This window comes from Thermobia domestica, chromosome 17 (genome assembly GCF_964235325.1).
Source record: "Thermobia domestica chromosome 17, izTheDome1.hap1.1, whole genome shotgun sequence".
NCBI lineage: Eukaryota > Metazoa > Arthropoda > Insecta > Zygentoma > Lepismatidae > Thermobia > Thermobia domestica.
The window spans coordinates 149,751,149-149,769,754 of record NC_137470.1 but is presented as its reverse complement, the minus strand read 5'-3'; the positions used below and the strand labels follow the sequence as shown (position 1 = coordinate 149,769,754).

The following is an 18,606-nucleotide window of genomic DNA, read 5'->3' as shown; positions in this document are numbered from 1 at the left end:
GCTGTATCGAATACAGGATTCAAAATTGAAATAATCGCAAATAACAGACAAATAGACATACAGAATTCAGTAAAGAACTTTTCAAGTTCGTTGAAAATTAAAGTGAATATGATTGTGGCTTCATACGTCTTGAACCACCCGACCGATTTGCAACATAGAGATGAGATTTGGGCCTGGAATGGATTTTGTCATTTCATTTTGACGGTGCAACTTAAGAGAGTGGGGAATATGTGTAGAAAAGATCGAAAATGACCGATATTAGTATCGAATCCATAAATTTCGGGGTCGCTGAGGCGAACAGTGAGACTTCGGATGCACTTCAATTCCAAATTCAGCCCTTTAGTCCAAAATGAAAAGTATTGTCCCCATGGAAGGAACGAGTATTCTGCTAGTATTTCATAAAATAATGGAAATTCAAGATAAGAGGATGGCGTGGGAGACCCGGGTTCGATTCCCGGCGGGAGCTCATGTGGTTCGGATTCCACGTTAATCAGTAGGTCCACGTCTCATATAGCCTCGCTGCTGGAAGGGACCCTAAACTAAAAATCAATCAATCAATCAATCAAGATAAGAGGACTACTATTTACAAATCACTTTAAACTTCTTTACATATTCGTATATTGTTTCAGTAAATAATACATGAAAGTAATTAAATTATTTAGGTTATGTCTCTCTTTAAGAAATATCTGTAATCACAGAAAATGCTTTATAACTTCTACATACTTTAACAATGGAAAAAAAAATTGACAATCACAGTAAATTTTTATTAACAATAATATCATCAACAAATAATTGCGCGACGACTACTCATAGTAAAGAGTCTCTTTTGTTTCTAGTCCATAGTAATTGTTGACGAAATTACAACATAACTATGTTTTTAATTGTTTCTCCCTTCCACTCCGACACACTGGGGTTTGACTTTCTCACAGGGGATGGTTTTTTCGTGAACGGCAACGGCTGTCTATTTTCTTCTAACTGAAACATTCGGCGGAGTGCATCATGTGCTGCCATCTTCTTGGCAATTTCCACCGATTCACCAGGACCTACAACAACATATAAACATTTCAGTACAGCAAATTTTTATTCAATTATTTACACATATAATAAAGACAAGACAAATTTACATTTCGATCAAACTCATCACATTCACGTACAATGCTCACATACAATTTGGTGATCTGGGGATTTAAGCACATATTTCTATGGCTGACTTTATTTCCTAAATACAACGTCCCAATTATAATACTTCTTTACCAGACAATTATGCAAAGTTTCTCAAAATACATGGTACAGGGTGATTCAAAGAAACGAGAAATTTTGAAAGTTGTGTTGGCAAACAGTGGGCGTTTGGTAACATTGAACAACGTACGCCAGCCTATCAACGATCCCTGTCATTTAGTTATCATGAATGCTTGGAGTGTTGCACAACGTGCTTTCGCGATCAAAGCGTTTCACAAGAACAGTGACAGTGTGGAGGGGGGCACGTAGAGAATTCCGACGTCTAATTTAGGACGCTACGGCCACAGGACAATCATATGGAGCTACACCAGCGTCCATTGGACAGCAACAAAGTGGTATGCTAGGTCATCATACTGTGTGATGTTTTTTAAAGGACGAGAATGGCCATACGATTACAGTCACATCAAATCGTTACGTCGCCATGCTTGAAACTTTTGTTGTGCAACAACTACAGAGATTTCAGGACATTATTGACGCAGCCTGGTTTCAACAAGGATGAATTAACGTTCAACACAGCACGAATATCGATGGCTGCTGTATGCCAATTGTTTGGAGAATGTGTAATTTCGAAAAATGGTGACACTCAATGGCCTCCTAGATCCCCTGATTTCTCGGCTTGTGATTTCTTTTATGTATTCTAAAATGCATTATTTTTACTATTAAATGAGATATTTTTTAAAAAACAACTGTTTTCATTAAATTATTCAATTTTCAAAATTTCCCGTTTTTTTTTTTTTTTTAGAATCACCCTGTACATTTTTCCAACAGCACAGAAACAGACAGTGTTACATCCGAATAAAGGGACTTTCGTATATCAGGTTGTCTACAAATATTGAGGCCTCTGCGTGATAGTATTCAAATTTCAGGGTACATGAGTCGCAGCGGGTCAGGCCTAACGTCGTTTTACAGGTAACAACTGAAACTAGTATATGTTCAATGAAGTGTTGAAGAAAAGTGAACTTTCACAAAACTGAGCTACATTTTATAATCATGTTTCGATGAAGACACAAACACTGCGCAGGCGCGTGAAAAAGATAGTGCTGTTTATGTGCAAAATATATTATCGGTAGTATATGTTGATGAAACAATAATAAGGTACAATCGCCAGCAAAAGTGGACACCAACTCCTACATATTCTATACTCTAATATTTTGGAACTGTTATTCTCAAGTCGCCGGTATCAAGAACATACAGTCAGTCCTCGACTTAAGTAAGTGAGAATTCAATTAAATCTTTCAATTTAACGTCCCACGTTTATGCTCTTTAAACTGAGACTGATGATTCAGGCAAGTGAATGATGGTGGAATGAGAATGTGGGAGGAAATGGGAGTACCCGAGAAAATAGATTATATTATACACCACAAACTTATTTGGCTGGGGGACCGAACAAGGGACTCCAGGCACCAGAGGTAAGCGCTGTACCACTGAGCCCCCATGCCCCCATTCTGGACCTAAGTAAGTAGAGTTTTACCATAATTTAAGATTTGTCGCAAACCCTTTTATATATATATATATATCCAAAACTACTGTTTCATAATACTGCAATGCAAAAATTTAATTCTGTAATATGCCTTATAAATAGCGTACAGAGTCTTATATTCTTACAACACCGAGGATTTAAAAAAAAAATAAAAAATAACAGTTAAACTTCTTATATTGGACATATCTAACGAAAGTATGACTTTACGTATCTCCAATTTAATTAACTCGAGGACTGTCTGTATAAGTTAGTAGTCATTTCTGTTCATCAATGTATCGAAACAAGGATGACATTGGAAAAGAGCATAAAACACAAAATCAATCGTATAAATTGTAACTAAAGGTTTCTCTTTTAAACACTTGACACTTTTATTAGAAATAAACATACCATAGCCAACTAGTTTCTTGTCAATATAGAATCCAACATAATAGACTGCCAGCACCGTATTTACGCCCGCCTCACGTAGTAAACGAGGCTCGGGTTCTGGAAGTCCCATTTGCCTGACGAGTTTTGACAGAAGGTCCACTGGGTCAGGAATATCCCATAGCTCGTAGATGTCTTTCTCACTCAGCTGGGCAACAATGAAATCATGAATAAATATCTGCGCTCGGTCTACACCAGAACTCCTCTTCAGAGCACCAATGATGGCTTTTAGAGTTACTACAAGCGTTTGTTTCTCCACAGGGAAATCCTAAAGAAAGGAAGGTAAAAAAAAAAAAAAAAATGTTGTAAAATGTACTGTAGGAATTTAAATTATGTAAGAATATTCAAAAGATGTACTACATAAACAATATGAGGAGGGTTAAATGAAAACCAAATACAAGTGAAAAAGCACCAATGGAATGATTTTTTTTTTTTATTCAAAAGTAATTTTCAGACCCGTTAATATATTTAACCTTGGGAGACGAGATGATCAATTCCAGTCTTGTAGAAGGAGTTAGGTCGCTGACAGATCTACATCTGATCCACTCTTGCACTTCTTCGTCTGACTGAAACCCACGTCCACGAATGTCTTTCTTCATGACGCTAAAAATGTAAAAAAATGTAACAAGGAGGAAGAGCTGGGTTGTACGGGGACGGGCATTATTACGCAAAAGGATGATTCTGTCCGACAACATTACAAGGAGTTTCGACTTTATTGTGTCTCAGTTTCTGCAGAGAGTGTTCCTAACGCTTCGCATTTATTGTAGCCACACCCTCGAGGAAGTAAACAAGCAAAGGACCCCTGCAGTCGAAGAAAAGGGTCATTATAGCTCTAATGAAACTTGTATGTACAACTTCGAATTTATTTGGCGGGGAAGAATTGGGGTGTTTCCGTTGTTGGCTTTGTGTTTGCTCTCGGGTTCAAAATTGTGGCACCACGTTCTTTTCTCCTGTAACAATACCGAACAAAAACGCATACTCTTCCTCGTGATACCGCTGCAGATGTATCAGACATGAAGCCATTCAGTCAATCTTTTCTCCCTCTGTCAGTTAATGCGGAACCCACTTTGTACAAATTTTTCGGAACTGCAGGTGTTCTTTGATAATGGCATTCATGGAGCCATGGCCAATTCCAACTTGAACACGAATTTCTTCCTCTGTGATTCGTCGGTTTTCGCAGATAAGACCATCAATCCGCGCAATCACATAAGGGTAACGGCGTGATGGACCTGTCCTGGGCGCGAATCGTCTTGCAATAATGTGCGTCCTTCTCGGACTCTCTTATTCCACTCCTGCTCACTTTTCAATGACATGTAGTGTGCGTCATACACAGCAGACATGCAACGATGAGTTTTGCGTGTTCCAAACCCTTGACCGCTAGAAAACGAACACACCTGTCTGCTCCTTTTTGCTTGCCTCGATTTCTAATGCTGGACGAATACACTTTTCAATACACTGACCTATAGAGCAAGAAACGAACAATTCTGTGTACCTGTAAGTTGTCACTACGTATTTCTCCCCCCCAGAGATGGCAGTATCGATAAGTAACAGCAGTGTTGCCAACTTTTGGGAGAAATGTGTTTTATAGAGGATGTTCTGTTTTCACTTGACTGCTCCTCGTAATAAGCGAGAAGTGATCACCTCTTTAGTTCATTAGGTGCAAAATTTTGAAGTAGAAATCCAAATTTTAAAATATACTTTTCTATATAGAAATATAGGTACTTTTGAATTATACTTTCCACTGCTTCTACTCCCTAACTCACTCTTAACAATGAAGGATGAAAAACAAATATAATACATGTATCTTTAATTTGGTTAAAAAAAAAAAAAAAAAAAAAAAGTCACTCTACAAGGACAAATTCTGCTTGGTAATAAGTTGAGTTAGAAATCTATAGACACGTTCTCCTTTTTCTCGTAATTGAGATACAGCCCTCCTTCATTCTTGTTGTAGTTTAGCGTGCCTTTTCAAAACCAAGGCTAAATGAGACGTGAACGTACAGTTCAAGGGACAATCTAAAACCATGGTAATAAGTTCAAATTTTTAATGCTCTCCCACCTAGAATCGAACCCGGTTTATACCGCGAGGAATGATTTTGCATCCACCACAAGCACCAGATTGAAGCCGATCGTAGTTCAGAGCCCACATTAGTAAGTCCCGTCTTTTATAACTTTGGTTGTATAAGAATGAACACAAAAAATCAAACTCAAAACCAAACTGATTGAAAATATTAATACATGAAATTAATTCTTTTATTCAATTACCGGTAATTATCTGAATTATTCCAGATTTTAGTTCTGCATATTCATTCAAACTAAAGTAATATACACAGGGTTCACACTTAAATTTTGAAATTCCTCTCACCCACGACACCAGGAACACTATTATGTATGAGGCCGTGGTGGCTCAATAGTAAAAGCGCTTACTTTTGGCGCGTGTGATCCCTGGTTCTATCACAGCTCCAGCCAAGTGGGTTTTGTGGTGGACAAGCACCGTGTGTGCGTGGGTTTTCTTTCGGTTCTCCCGTTTCCACCCACCTTCATCATTCCGCCAATATCATCCATCCCATCATCACCGTTTCCTTCAGCATTGGCGCATATTTGTGAAACGTTAAACAAAAAACTATTATACGATTACGTTTAGAAAAAACATTATTTTAATTGTTCTTTACCATTTCCATAGTTGTGTAACGCTCTCTTTTCTTTTAAAATGCAGTATAAGCTTACGTTTTTACTGTAAATATTTATGAGTCAAATTCTGTCTATTTGGAATACAATTAAACACTAATATAACACAATAATCATACACTAACGATATGTTAAAACCAAAACGAAGTAGTTAGTTTAACGTCCCACGATTATGCACCGGGACTAAGGGAGACGGTATGCTGAGAAATATGTGAAATGGTGGAATGAAGAAGGAAAGAGGACATGGCAGAACCTTGAGAAAACCCCCACACACTGGGTTTGTCCACCACAAAGCTCACTTGGTGCGAGATAGGATTGAACCAGAGACCCCACGCACTAGAGGTGAACGCTCTATCACTGAGCCACTGCGGCCCGTAACGATATGTTAAGTATATCAGTATTTTGAATACATAAACAAAAACAAGAAAACATAGCCATAATTTGCCCTATCTCTTTGATTATAATCAAAGAGATAGGGCAAATTATGGCTATGTTTTCTTGTTTTTGTCGACCTTTTTGCTTTTATTTTGTAGCACTTGATTTAATTTGTTCTTTTTCTTTCAAAGCTTGATGTTTCAACACCTTTTGGCGCTCCTCAATCTTCTATATTTCTAAACAATTTTCCTTTGTCAACCTATGCCTTACCATCATCTTTAAGAATCTGTCTTGATTGTTTGAGGTGTTCTTCACATTTTCTGGGGACAACTTTACAAAAATCCTTAACTTATCTGTGAAATATAGCAATTTCCCTGACTTTCGACATAGTTCGAATCATTTCCCTGACTTTCAGCATAGTTCTGAATCTTTCTGACTTTCGGCATAATTTCAATCATTTCCCTGACTTTCGGCGCAACTTCAATCATTTCGCTGACTTTCGGCATAGTTTTAATAATTTCCCCGACTCATTTTAATTTTCCTGACTTTCAAGTCAGTGTGAACCCTGATAGTCTAAAGAGTGTCGCTTATTTAGAGTTTAAAGATTCAGAATAAGAGAGCATATAAGTATATTTATTTAATGACTGACACACGTGGGAAGAACTGACTCTGTACGTCCCAGGGGGTGTTCGGCTGTCTATATAAATCTTTTTTTTTTCCCAACCTCTTCTTTTCGGATGTCATTTCACTCACTCACCATTTGGTTAAGAAACCAGAAAGTTAATCGCTGGAGACACAAGAATTCGCCAGTTGATCCTAGTTATCTTAGATCTTTTTCGGCCTACCTGAAAGTCTTTCTCCTAGATGCCTTTCAACCAACATCCTGTGAGCTTTCACTTATATCCCAGTCACCTTAGATGTCTCCATCAAATTCGTAGAAATATATTTAGCAATTCATACATTACTATGAAGTTTCACATTATTTCGCATTTTTCACTGATCCTCTCTTTTTCTACCATGCCTCAAGATTCTACAGATAGTGGACAAAGTAATGGAAATGCCAAATAACACTAAAATTTGAAATGTTCTTGGGCACACTGAAACACTCGTTGTTGCTCACAGTAGAGACTTTAGTAGCGCTCCTGGGTTCATGGACGTTCTACTCGTGCACCGGGAAAACAGTGTATCATAATTTACTGAGTTTCATCAAAATCTAAATGTTGCTGTCCATCCAGCTGAGGAATCTGTGATCAAAATAGCAACTTCATTTGGTGTAACACGAGGCACGGTATCGAAGATTATGACAATACACGGCGAACGTTAGGAGAGAGAGCTAAGCACAACAATGGCAGAGAAATAGAGATGCATGATCAGATCCATGGGATATTGAAAAGAATAGTGATGTCTCAGAATAAAATAACGGTTGTCAAAGTGATTCTAGAAGTGAACGAGCACTTGAATTCAACAGTGTCAAATAAAATAGTGTGGAGGAAACTTCACAAAATGAGTATTCGCGGTGTGACGCTATCGCCAAGCCAGTACGCTCGGAGGCGATAGGCAGCTTCGTGGTGGATAAACACCATGTGCGTGGGTTTTCCCGTTTCCTCCAGCTTTCTTCATTCCACCATTTCATTCATTTCTCGTCATCACTGTCTCCTTTAGCCTAGCCGGCATAACTGTGGGACGTAAACCTTACAGATTAATTTCATTTTATTTCGAAGGTGATGTGCATGGTACAACGACCATAAAACTTAGAATTTGGAAGACTAAAAATGCATCATTTGATCCAGCGAGACAACCTTCATCCTCCTGCCCAGTAAACACTCGATGTGTTCTGTCTTCACCCAACTGTCAAGTGAACCAGCGGCCCTATTATGGTCTCGGGTGCAAGCTATGGTATCCCGCAGCCCTCTTTTGTCATATTTCATAATAGAGTCATAGCAAAAGCGTAAGCTTAACACTGTATGGCGTGTGAAGTTTGTACTTAACGAAGTGTTTTCCACTACTTTGTCCACTATATGCATTTTGAAAAGCGACACCATATACTTATCCCTGGAAGTCAGTGCAAATTTTTTATATCCATATAGCTTAAACTATATGAAACTATAATCATGCCTATTGTATTGTATGATTGCAAGACATGGTCGCTTATTCTGAGGGCAGAAAGCAGACTGAAAGTATTTGAGAATAAAATCCTGAGCCGAATATTCGGACCCAAGAGGAGCGCGAATGGTGGAAACTTTATAACAAGGAACTGCATAATTTATATCGTTTACGAAACATTGTTAGGGTCATCAAGTCTAGGAAGCTTAGGTGGGCAGGTCATGTAGCTAGAAGGAAGAAAATAGGAACGCTTTCAAAGTTTTGGCTGGAAATCCAATCAGGAAACGACCATTAAAAAGACGTGGGCGCAGATGGGAGATCAATATTAAGATGAATTTCGCAGAAATAGGAATACAAAGTAGAAACCGGATCCAGTTCGCTAAGGACAGAAGTCAATGGAGAGCTTTATTTTATGATCCTCCGGATTCCATAGGCTATAGATTGAGTGAGTTTAGTTAGTTATAGCATATTACAGAAAAAAATAGGGTTTTATAGATTTTTAAATTCTTTGATATTAGTTGCAGAGAGTTTTCTTTTTCATGAATTAACATTCAAGCACTTCTCGTCACTCATCTAATTTCTATTTTCTCATTAATTACATTCTAATTTGGTACAGTTGAGTTGATTTTAGTTTAGCGTCCCTTTCAGCAGCGAGGCTATATGAGACGTGGACCTACTGATTAACGTGGAATCCGAACCACATGAGCTCCCGCCGGGAATCGAACCCGGGTCTCCCACGCCAAAGGCGCGTACGCTAACCGCTTAGCCACGGAGGAGCTCTAAAAATAATTTGGTACACCTATGCTGACATACTTAAATGTACTCGTTAGGTATCCTAGTCAATTTAATCTATCCACTACATTATAGAAACAATAGCGACTTCAACTCAGCTCAAGGCCATGAGCTGGGGATACAGCTACGATATCCACAAATGTACATAATTTTCTAGTCAGTTACAAAGCACACAGCCACCAGTATGTATCACAAGTACCAGCTGCATCATATAATCAAAAATTCGACGTTACCCACAAATATAGGCTCCGAATTGTCTTGCTTACAAGCCAGAAGAAAATATAAACTATATAAACTATCATCAGTTTGCTTACCGCAGAAAGAATGAGATCCTTTGTACCCAGATTCAACGCGACATCAGACAGGACATCTTCTGACATCAAATAATCTTTAACGGCACTGAAAAACACAGAATTATTAAGTCTTGAAAACTGCAAACATATAGCTTTAAACCCTAAAATAGAACTAACATATAATAATGGGCTACTTCAAATACGTTGTGACTGAAAACTTATTGAGAAATATCGGAAATTTTCCTGTACCGTCACACGTAAAAGTGGCTCTTCTGCGGCGAATTCTGACAGTAACTCTTGGACATGACGGCTAATCAAAAGTATAATTTTCACTATCTTTAAAATAGGAACTGTCATGTAATCTTTAACTTGAACCAAAATTATCAATCCATTCTTAAGCAAATAAACAGATTCTGTGACAGGGGAAATTTACTTTCGAAACTGAATATAAATTTTTAGACGGTCCACGTGTCCATAATTGGACCTATGACATATTTTTGAATACTGAAAGCTTGTTCTTGTGTGTTAAGTCATAGGATCATGTTTCACATTTTAACCAAGTCCAAATATAGAAGAAATTATTAATTTATTTAATTGGTGACAATTCCAAATACAAGGTGAAGTCATTGTACACCAGAAACAATAATCAGTAAAACATGGAAAAGAAATGTGGAAATCAATTAAGACCTGTTAGTAAAGGCACTATCCCATCTTTCTCCTTGTATAACTGAAGAAAATTTCTGGAAGAAACTCAGTCCGAGTAGAAGACTATTAAGGTCGAAACGAGAACATAATCCGTTCAACAGCAACTTCACGAAGTGCCTGTTACAAGTAACCAAAATTTCTACAATCTACCACAAATTATGTCTTTATGAAAATTGTCTGCATAGTTTTTCACACAAATATGACCCTCAAAAGATGAGGATTCTAGAGAGTGAAAGGAAGTTACATTATCATACTTACAAGTTTCTTGACATCATTGTTTAACGTGCAGACGGACCAGTGCAAGATAGAAAAAATGAAATGAAATCTAAGTTTTACGTCTCACGGATATCCCGGTTAGGCTGAAGGAGACGGGGATGATGGTTAATGAATGAAATGGTGGAATGAAGAAAGTGGGACGAAACGGGAGAACCCCGAGGAAACCCACGCACACGGTGTTTGTCCACCACAAAGTTCACTTGGCGGGAGCTGGGATCGAACCAGGGACCCAGAGCACCGGAGGTGAACGCTCTACCACTGAGCCACCGCGGCCCCTCGGTGCAAGATAGAATTCTAGGCACCTACAAATGATCTCCCTGATGTCGTTCGCATCTTGTGATAGAGCATTGAAACACAGAGCCCGAAAAGAACAAAGTTTTAGCCACAATTTGCGACCCTAGTTTGAGAAGGTTCTAACTGCACCCACCTATGTTTCGAGACAGCCCTTTAAAGTTTCGACTTGCTGTAATGTCAACATTATTGAAGATATCTTTTCGTACAGCTCACAATATGACAGAACCTTAGCAATGAGTAAATGTAGTCGTTGATCCTTTCAGGAGATGCACAACAGCATCTTTTATCGGGACGACGGGTTAGCACTCAAAACCCTGTCATCTTGTAATTCAAGTTTCGCTGAGACGACAAGACTCTATCATCAGATAGAACTCTGTCAAACTTAACACTGTTCGTATATTAGTGGTCAAATCCTGTAAATTAAATGTAGCTTTTATTCGTTGTTCGTATATATATGACAAAATAAAGAATACATTCTAAGTATTACTAGGACCGTAACTAGGGCGTGGCTGATCACCTCCTGCGAACACTCTCAGCTCCCTGAAACTTTCAGTTCTGTGTTGATATGTATGTATGAATGTAAGGTGAACTCAGGTCACACACACCCCTTCTCCAGTGTTCTGGCTATGAGCCTGACTATCACAGTTTTGGTTGTGTAGTATCACTTATGTAATATAAATAAAATAAATTTGAAATATGTAGTAACCTGACATAGCGCCATTTGAAAAAAATAAATCTGTATATTACGTTAGATAACGAGATAACTAAGAACAGATAACGATCACTAAAGTACATAACTGACTTTTTGAGAACGTTCTGGCCCTAGTTGATATATCACATGACTACCTTTCCATTTCAAAAACATCATAGATTTCAAAATGGCGGCGGAGGTTTGTGATCTACTCTGCCCATTCTTATTTTGCCAATATGTGAAACTACCACAGTTCGCAATGTCTATCTTTCATTATTTTAACGATCCAATAGTTTATTTGATGTATTTCTATAACATAGCACAGCCCTTCTCCCACCAACTTTTGAGCCCCTCCCCCTCCGTTTCCTATGGCTCTCAGCTGCTATAGCTTTGCTCACACATATTTTCACATCCTCTGTCAGGCGCACTATGTCTCATCCCTCAACTTGATTCATCCATTTGGCCCTTTAGTTGTCAGTATGATGTGATTATTCCGTAAAAAAGATTTAGGAGCCGTTCAAAAATTTTTTGACAACTGATCCGAAAACAAATTATTGGCCAAGATCGCAATCTTTTGCTCCATTTTTGGATCATTCCTAAAACTCTTGTGTACATTTACATAGGATTACTAATCTATTGCAAATTAAACACAACCTAAATTCTTACCAAACGCCTTCATCCGGGAAATAGGGGAATATCGTACACAGATAGCTCTTCAAGTAATCCCGCATTAATTCTTCACCTTCTTCTGCTAGCTTCCTGTTGTCTTCTACATTTTGATCCGAACTTTCCACCCCAAGTTCCTTCTCCTTCAGCTCTTTCTGGATAATATATGATCTATGGAGGAACGCCTGCCTCAACAGACTATCATCAAAATCTTCATTTAATCGTTTACCAAAGGCAAACAGTTCGGCGTCGTAATTCCTAGAACACAAAAAATAAAACAATTTTAAAAGAAAAAAAAATAAGATTGTGGCATTGACTTTTATTTTTTTCTGAAAATATTTCCATGAAAAAAATATTATGCGAAAGATTCAGTAATACTGATTGTGTTATTTGGACAAAAGTTTCAAAGAAAGTTCCTGCCACACTTGTACAGACTTAAAACACAGACGCGTGACGTTCGTTGATCACAGTACTACTTATTACAGTGGTGACATTACTTAATCCGTATTAATCTATGCTTTACGTACGAGAACCAGAGGAATGTAACTCTAAGAATTGAATTTTCGTTTTCTTGCATGTACGTACATTGAATGCCTCTCTTGGTGGCATTTGAGTTGTATTTAACGTCACTTTGTCATGGCTTAACTGATATTCAGTACTGTTTTTACCATCTTATTTTAAAAGAAATCGGACAAACAAACTTTCTTTTCATCTCTCCTGTAAACCTATGAAAATGGAGTTAGGTTACTCTAGTTCTCATACTCCGATATAAAATAATGTGTATATGTCTGTCGTCAGATTTTCGCACAGAAAGAGAGCCATCGAATTTTGTACACAGAGAATCTTCGCCAGATCTGATGGCGTACGAAACCGTATTTTCGATTTCCAACTCAAGGAGAAATTAGGGGTGGGTTCATACGTAGGTGTGGAGATTCAAAAAGTATAGAGTACATCAGACGTCCCTTTCAGAAAGACAACCCACACTACTCTACTGCGTTGCAGGTTGTATATTATTGAGTTAATGTGAGAAACTGGCATTCCAAAGGGTAGTATATGCAAAGCATATCCAAAAAGTAAGTTCCATTTGCAATTTATACCACAACTGGACTTCAATCGCAAGAGTACCTGGATATGCATGTGAATCGTAATTGTACTAGTTTTAAAGTTAAGGCGTCATTTAAATCTCATCTGGCCACCTATTCCCGAACATGAACGTAACATCTGCGATCTGTTTTGGAGACACAAATTTCTGCCTCCATTCTCTTACTGAATGGAGTGATACATTGCATGTGTAATGGTGAAATATACCACCTGCTACTATTCACGACCTAGATGACTCCACTTCATGAGGGCTATCCTAATAGCGAAAGTTCGTCCAACGTCATACATCTGATAAGTTGCACTCTTGCAGGTGTTTCCATTAATTTGAGAACTATCTGTATTGTAAATATGTATGCTGAGAAAAATCGATTGTTTCTTGCATTTCTGAAACAATCTATTATACTCCTTGTAACCGAACAAAGTAAAACACACTGGATTCTTAAGAATGATAATACTGTGTATAACAAACATTGTTACACACTACAAGTACAACGGCAAGATTAGCGGTCCTAGCTAGGAATCGGTATATCGTAGGTTCGTATCCGCAAACAGCTAAGCTTAACTCGGGTTTCTCCATGATATTTGCCACTAACACCAAGCAAATGATGAAACTTCTAATATACAGGCCCTGGCTGACTTTCTTCCTCAAACCCCCTTTCGGCTTGGATGAAATGTACACAGGCGCACACCCAGCAACTTTTTTTGGGACTGGTCCAGCGCTGCAAGACACTACGTCTTTGTAGTATTGAACCGATGTTATTCGAAAAGACGGTAAGCATTTGTTAAGTAATGCCATCTATACTTTCAGAAAAATAAAAGAACTAAGACTGCTATTATAAGAAAAGGAAGGGCAGAGATGAAGTGAAACATAAAATCTTCAGGTTACGTAAATCATTCTTCTGCTAAACAACTATATTTTTATCAAGAAAGCATCTATATGTACATTAATGTATATAGTTTCATTTCTACACAAAGGTTTACAAATGCCCATTTTTTCAAGGTATAGGACAACCACATACCTACAAGTTGACAAAACTGAAAGAAATAAAACAACACAAAAAGCATACTCACCAGTCCAGAAAACCAGAACGAGGCATTTGTGGTTGTGGATTCCTCTTCCGACGCCTCTCTAACTCCTGAAGTGTCGGTCTAACCCATCGCTTCATAGTTCGACACCCTACAATGAATAATTTTCAAACAGATTTTATAGGACTGACTTTGTAAACCAGATCTCTGTAGAATACAGTTACACAAACTGTTTTACAAATACTATAGGAATTTTAATGTAAATTTAGTTCCCAATATATGTATATTGTTACTTCTGCGATATTATTAGCAGTAATCAGAAAATTTTGTAACCGGCTAATTATAAACTTTTGGGAGGTGATACCTGACACCAAAATAATACAAAAAGTATAGACTAACCTGGGTGCACAAATGCTTCTTTTCAAAGTTAAACGCTGCCGAAAACATGAAAAAATGAACTTTAAAGGTCCATAGCTCCAAAACTATGAGACCTCCCGCAGTCAGGTCAAGACGTCACTTACGAACTAGTATGTAACCTATCCAAATATCCAAGCTTCAGAATCTTACGGTATTTCCGCGACAATTTTTATAAAGTTAGTTGGTGAGCACTTGAAATTATATGCCCGTAGCCAAAGTCCCTCTATACAAATTGTTGCGTGAGCACCTTAGGACTCTGAATCATGTATTTTTGGTTAGCGCATATTAGTTCCTAAGTGAACTATACCTGACTATGGTAGGTCCCATAGTTTTGGAGCTATGGAGGTTTAAAGTTCATTCTTTCATGTTGCCGAAAGGAAGAAATTTTACATCCAGTTTGGTCGATACTTTTTGTCTTATCTCGGTGTCAGTTATCACCTCCCAAACGTTGTTGGTGTTGTTTAAAACACCCTGTATAATGAACGTTTTGTAGCGAAATTCCGATTTGTATATAAACCTAAATTTCTGGGTCAGTCTTTAGAACACGTGGCTCTACATCATAATCACAGGCGTTTTAGGGGAAAAAAAATCAACAAAAGCAATAATATATAACCTTAAAGTACTTCCAAAATGGTATGATGTGTAGCCAGATTCTATATCTCACGTTGACTGTATGTCGCACTAAAACTAAAATCATATCTTAACTTTAAACATCTTTGTTAATGTTTGTGAAAGATGAAAAGAGTGACAGTCAATATCAAATAACAGCTATTTCTATAAACTTTCACTAAAATCAAGTACTTGTGCTGAAATTGTGCTCTAAGTAACCAAGGTATATAAAACATTTACTTCAATTAAAAAATAAGCAGCTATGTATTTAATTGAAATTTGTCTACTGCCATGCATGTCACACCACATAAACACTTCACACACGCCATACAACAAGTAATCAAAATCATTAAACTTAATTACATGTACCTTTTATTCACTCCTAAAATTATCATGTTTTAATTCAGTTTGGACGTCAGGTAACGCATCTAGCAACTTGTATCATTGATAAAATCTACATTAAGCTATCTGTAAATGCAACACACAAGAACTAACCTAATCTACACTTTTCCAGAATGTAAGAAACCAGTATTTCAAGTTTACAAGTGTGAAACGATTACACGAACTATGTTATGGTTAAAATGAATAAGTGCATATTAAAGACAAATGTGTATAATACTAATTTCCACTAGTGAAGTATTTCTGTACGATGTAAGAAACTTTTTTTTTTTTTTTTTTTTTTTTATGGTTAACAATATACAGTTACAAATGTTCAGCCACCAGAAGTGCTCCACCCTATGTGATTCTATGCTATATCAACTGTCTCTTGGACTATCCTAGTTTATGCGCACGCCCTCCATCACTAACGCGCCTGCTGTCTGTGGACGCACTCCCATGAGGGTCCTTTGCTGCGCTCTTGCCTTCACTCGGTCAGGTAGCATTTTCACTTTGAGTAGCAAATTAAAACAACTTGTCTTTTCCTTCCGTTAGCCACTTTTTTCCACCGTCCGTCGCTGATGCGCCTGCTACGTGCAAATGCACCACCGTGCCCTCCCCCGTGCTGTGCTCCTGCTCTAACTTGGTTAAATATAATTCTTGCTTTTTAGAGCCCACCTAGCACAAGTTGGTTTGTGTCTTTTGTGTTCGCATATTTATGTCCGTAAGGAGAAAGCATTGTAAAGTAAACCTGCACCCATAAACGCAACATTTTACACTAAGAAATAATTTCTAATGCACTACGTGTCAATTTCAAGATAACACGTGTCCAGGGTACATCAGTTTGCACGTATATTATCAATGCGTATGCAATTATTTCAGTCTAGATCATCTTAGGGCATCATTTAAAGGAAGATTATATATATATATATATATATTATTTATTCGACAGACCGTTCTTAATATGCACCAGCTAATTTTCATCAGATGACGACCAGGCTGTGTTTTACGTTGTACTGTTATTTATTTTGTTTGTATTTTAATATAATATACCTTAAACTACTCACTATTGAGAAACAATAAAACCAATAATCCTTACCTTTTCAAGTTTTCAACCCGCACTACAACTTACATACAAAGATATTCCTTCTCTGTACTAGATTGCCGAACAAGGGGATACTTACATTCATGAAATATGAACTTCTTTTAGCAGGAAATGCACTTCTTCTGCCTTAGAAAGTGTTCCTACAGCGAGAGTTACATTAATGGGTGAAAGTTGACTTTAAGACGACTCAGTATAACTACTCCGTATGCACATATAGCATAAAAACTAAGAGTGCATAAAGCAAGAATTAACTTTAAAACAACCAACTTATGGCAGGTGGTCAGTAAAAAAAGCACGAATGCTGGCTAGCCGAGCAGAAGCGTAGGAGGGGGATCCACGCGTTACATGTAGATTTCATCCGAGAGAGCAGGCGCGTCAGCGACGATGGGTGAATATACACACACGGATAGTATCCTTACCTTTAATCCCTGCACAAACCAAGAAATCAATTAAGTATTCTTCCTTGGGTTTTACAAATTTATGCCCCCATAAAATGGTATCGCGATCAAAATTTTGAACCATTTCATCACACCGGTGGAGATGCATGTCTCTCCTTTTTAGTTTTCGCTCCACACTTCTGAATTTCTCTTCATTACTGTAGCATACATGTCATAAGTTCGTTAATAAGACACGGGGTTTCAAACACTAGCAAATTATTGCCTGTGTATTTAATATCGCATCAATACGCGAAGTTGGTTCAAAATTTAACTTCTTTACTTCCCTAATTCAACACTCTACACTGGCGACTGCATAATTACTTTCTTTGTTAGTCTTATGCTGACATTTCGTCTGAATATGTTCAATTCTCCGTTATATTTGTATTTCGGCGCCACTATCTGAGCAGTTAACCCTCTGCACCAATTCTTCCACAATTATTTCATGTGGTCCCTTTGAACTTTATCTACAGCTAATCTATCTAGTGCTAATCTAAACTAACTAAACCTAACATAAATAGCCTAAACCATTAAAAACACAGAAAATATGAGAAGTACGAATTTTAAGCAAAGAATGCCGGCTCCCCAAACCCAAAAAACCCTAACCTAAACCATCAAAATTCTACAACATACAACAAGAAAGTTTGAATTTTAAGCAAAATGTTCTGGCCCCGCAATTCCAAAAACATGCCAGTTGAAAAGAATTATAACTTTTCAACAACTACGTCAAATGGTTATTTAAGTTAACCTATAACTTTTTCTATAATAAAAAGCGGTCCATGTTCCGTTAAGGGGGTCCAAAGCTAACCTAATATAACATTGTATTTTGTGGAAGAAATTACTTGGACCCCCTTACCAGAACATTGACCTAAAAAGCATTCAAAAGGAAGAAAAATAAGCTGGCAGCAACAGTCAATAGATCTATAGAGCTGGCTTATAATGACTGGCTGTCGGGGATTTCGGGTCTACATCCCGCACACAGAATGGATGTTACATATTATCATTTCAGCATTCACTTTATTATCACTTATGTCATAATGTGTGATTTAACTACTCAAAAATACAAGATAACTACAAACAAAACCAACAACATAAAAACTGCAACTTACCAGGTTTCGCTAAACAGCAGCTTCTGCTGAGTAGCGACGAAGCTGCCCTCAGGAACATTGTTTCTATACACGTACAATTACTTGTGTCAATGTTATAACTGTTTTCACAAACAAATCAATTCTTGTTCACTTTTAAAGTATCATATCTTCGTTAATTCTTCTATGCACGCAGACCCTCGTTTCAATTTGTTTACAAGACAATGCCATCACAGACTATAACCGATAATGAAGGTGCTATAAATTTCTCATTTATCAGCATACAATAACAAAACAAGCGTTGACCAGATACACCAACTAGGGAATCAGAGAACATTAACAAAATGTTTTTGTGTTTGCATTGATATAATATTTAATTCCGTAACATTTCTCACAAAATTGTCGGAAAGTAAAACGCAAATCAAATAATAA

The 18,606-nt window shown here is 37.5% G+C and overlaps 1 protein-coding gene across 1 annotated transcript; it reads right to left on the bottom strand.

The window, feature by feature from the left end:
• Positions 1-743: 743 nt before the first annotated feature.
• On the bottom strand, positions 744-18,430 carry mRpL44 (mitochondrial ribosomal protein L44). The gene is made up of 6 exons (XM_081744423.1): positions 18,199-18,430; positions 14,195-14,300; positions 12,023-12,280; positions 9,412-9,496; positions 3,107-3,410; positions 744-1,043 (listed from the first exon to the last, which is right to left on the bottom strand). Exons 1-6 carry the CDS (start codon positions 18,254-18,256, stop codon positions 859-861), a joined length of 996 nt encoding a protein of 331 aa, XP_081600549.1. The 5' UTR covers positions 18,257-18,430; the 3' UTR covers positions 744-858.
• Positions 18,431-18,606: the final 176 nt, after the last annotated feature.

Coding starts and splice junctions, on each gene's coding strand:
- mRpL44 (XM_081744423.1), bottom strand. CDS start 18,256: ATGTTCCTGAGGGCAGCTTCGTCGCTACTCAGCAGAAGCTGCTGTTTA. Junction 12,281..14,194: donor CGTTCTGGTTTTCTGGACTG/GTGAGTATGCTT, acceptor TTTGTGTTCTAG/GAATTACGACGCCGAACTGT. Junction 3,411..9,411: donor AGGATCTCATTCTTTCTGCG/GTAAGCAAACTG, acceptor TCCTTTCTTTAG/GATTTCCCTGTGGAGAAACA.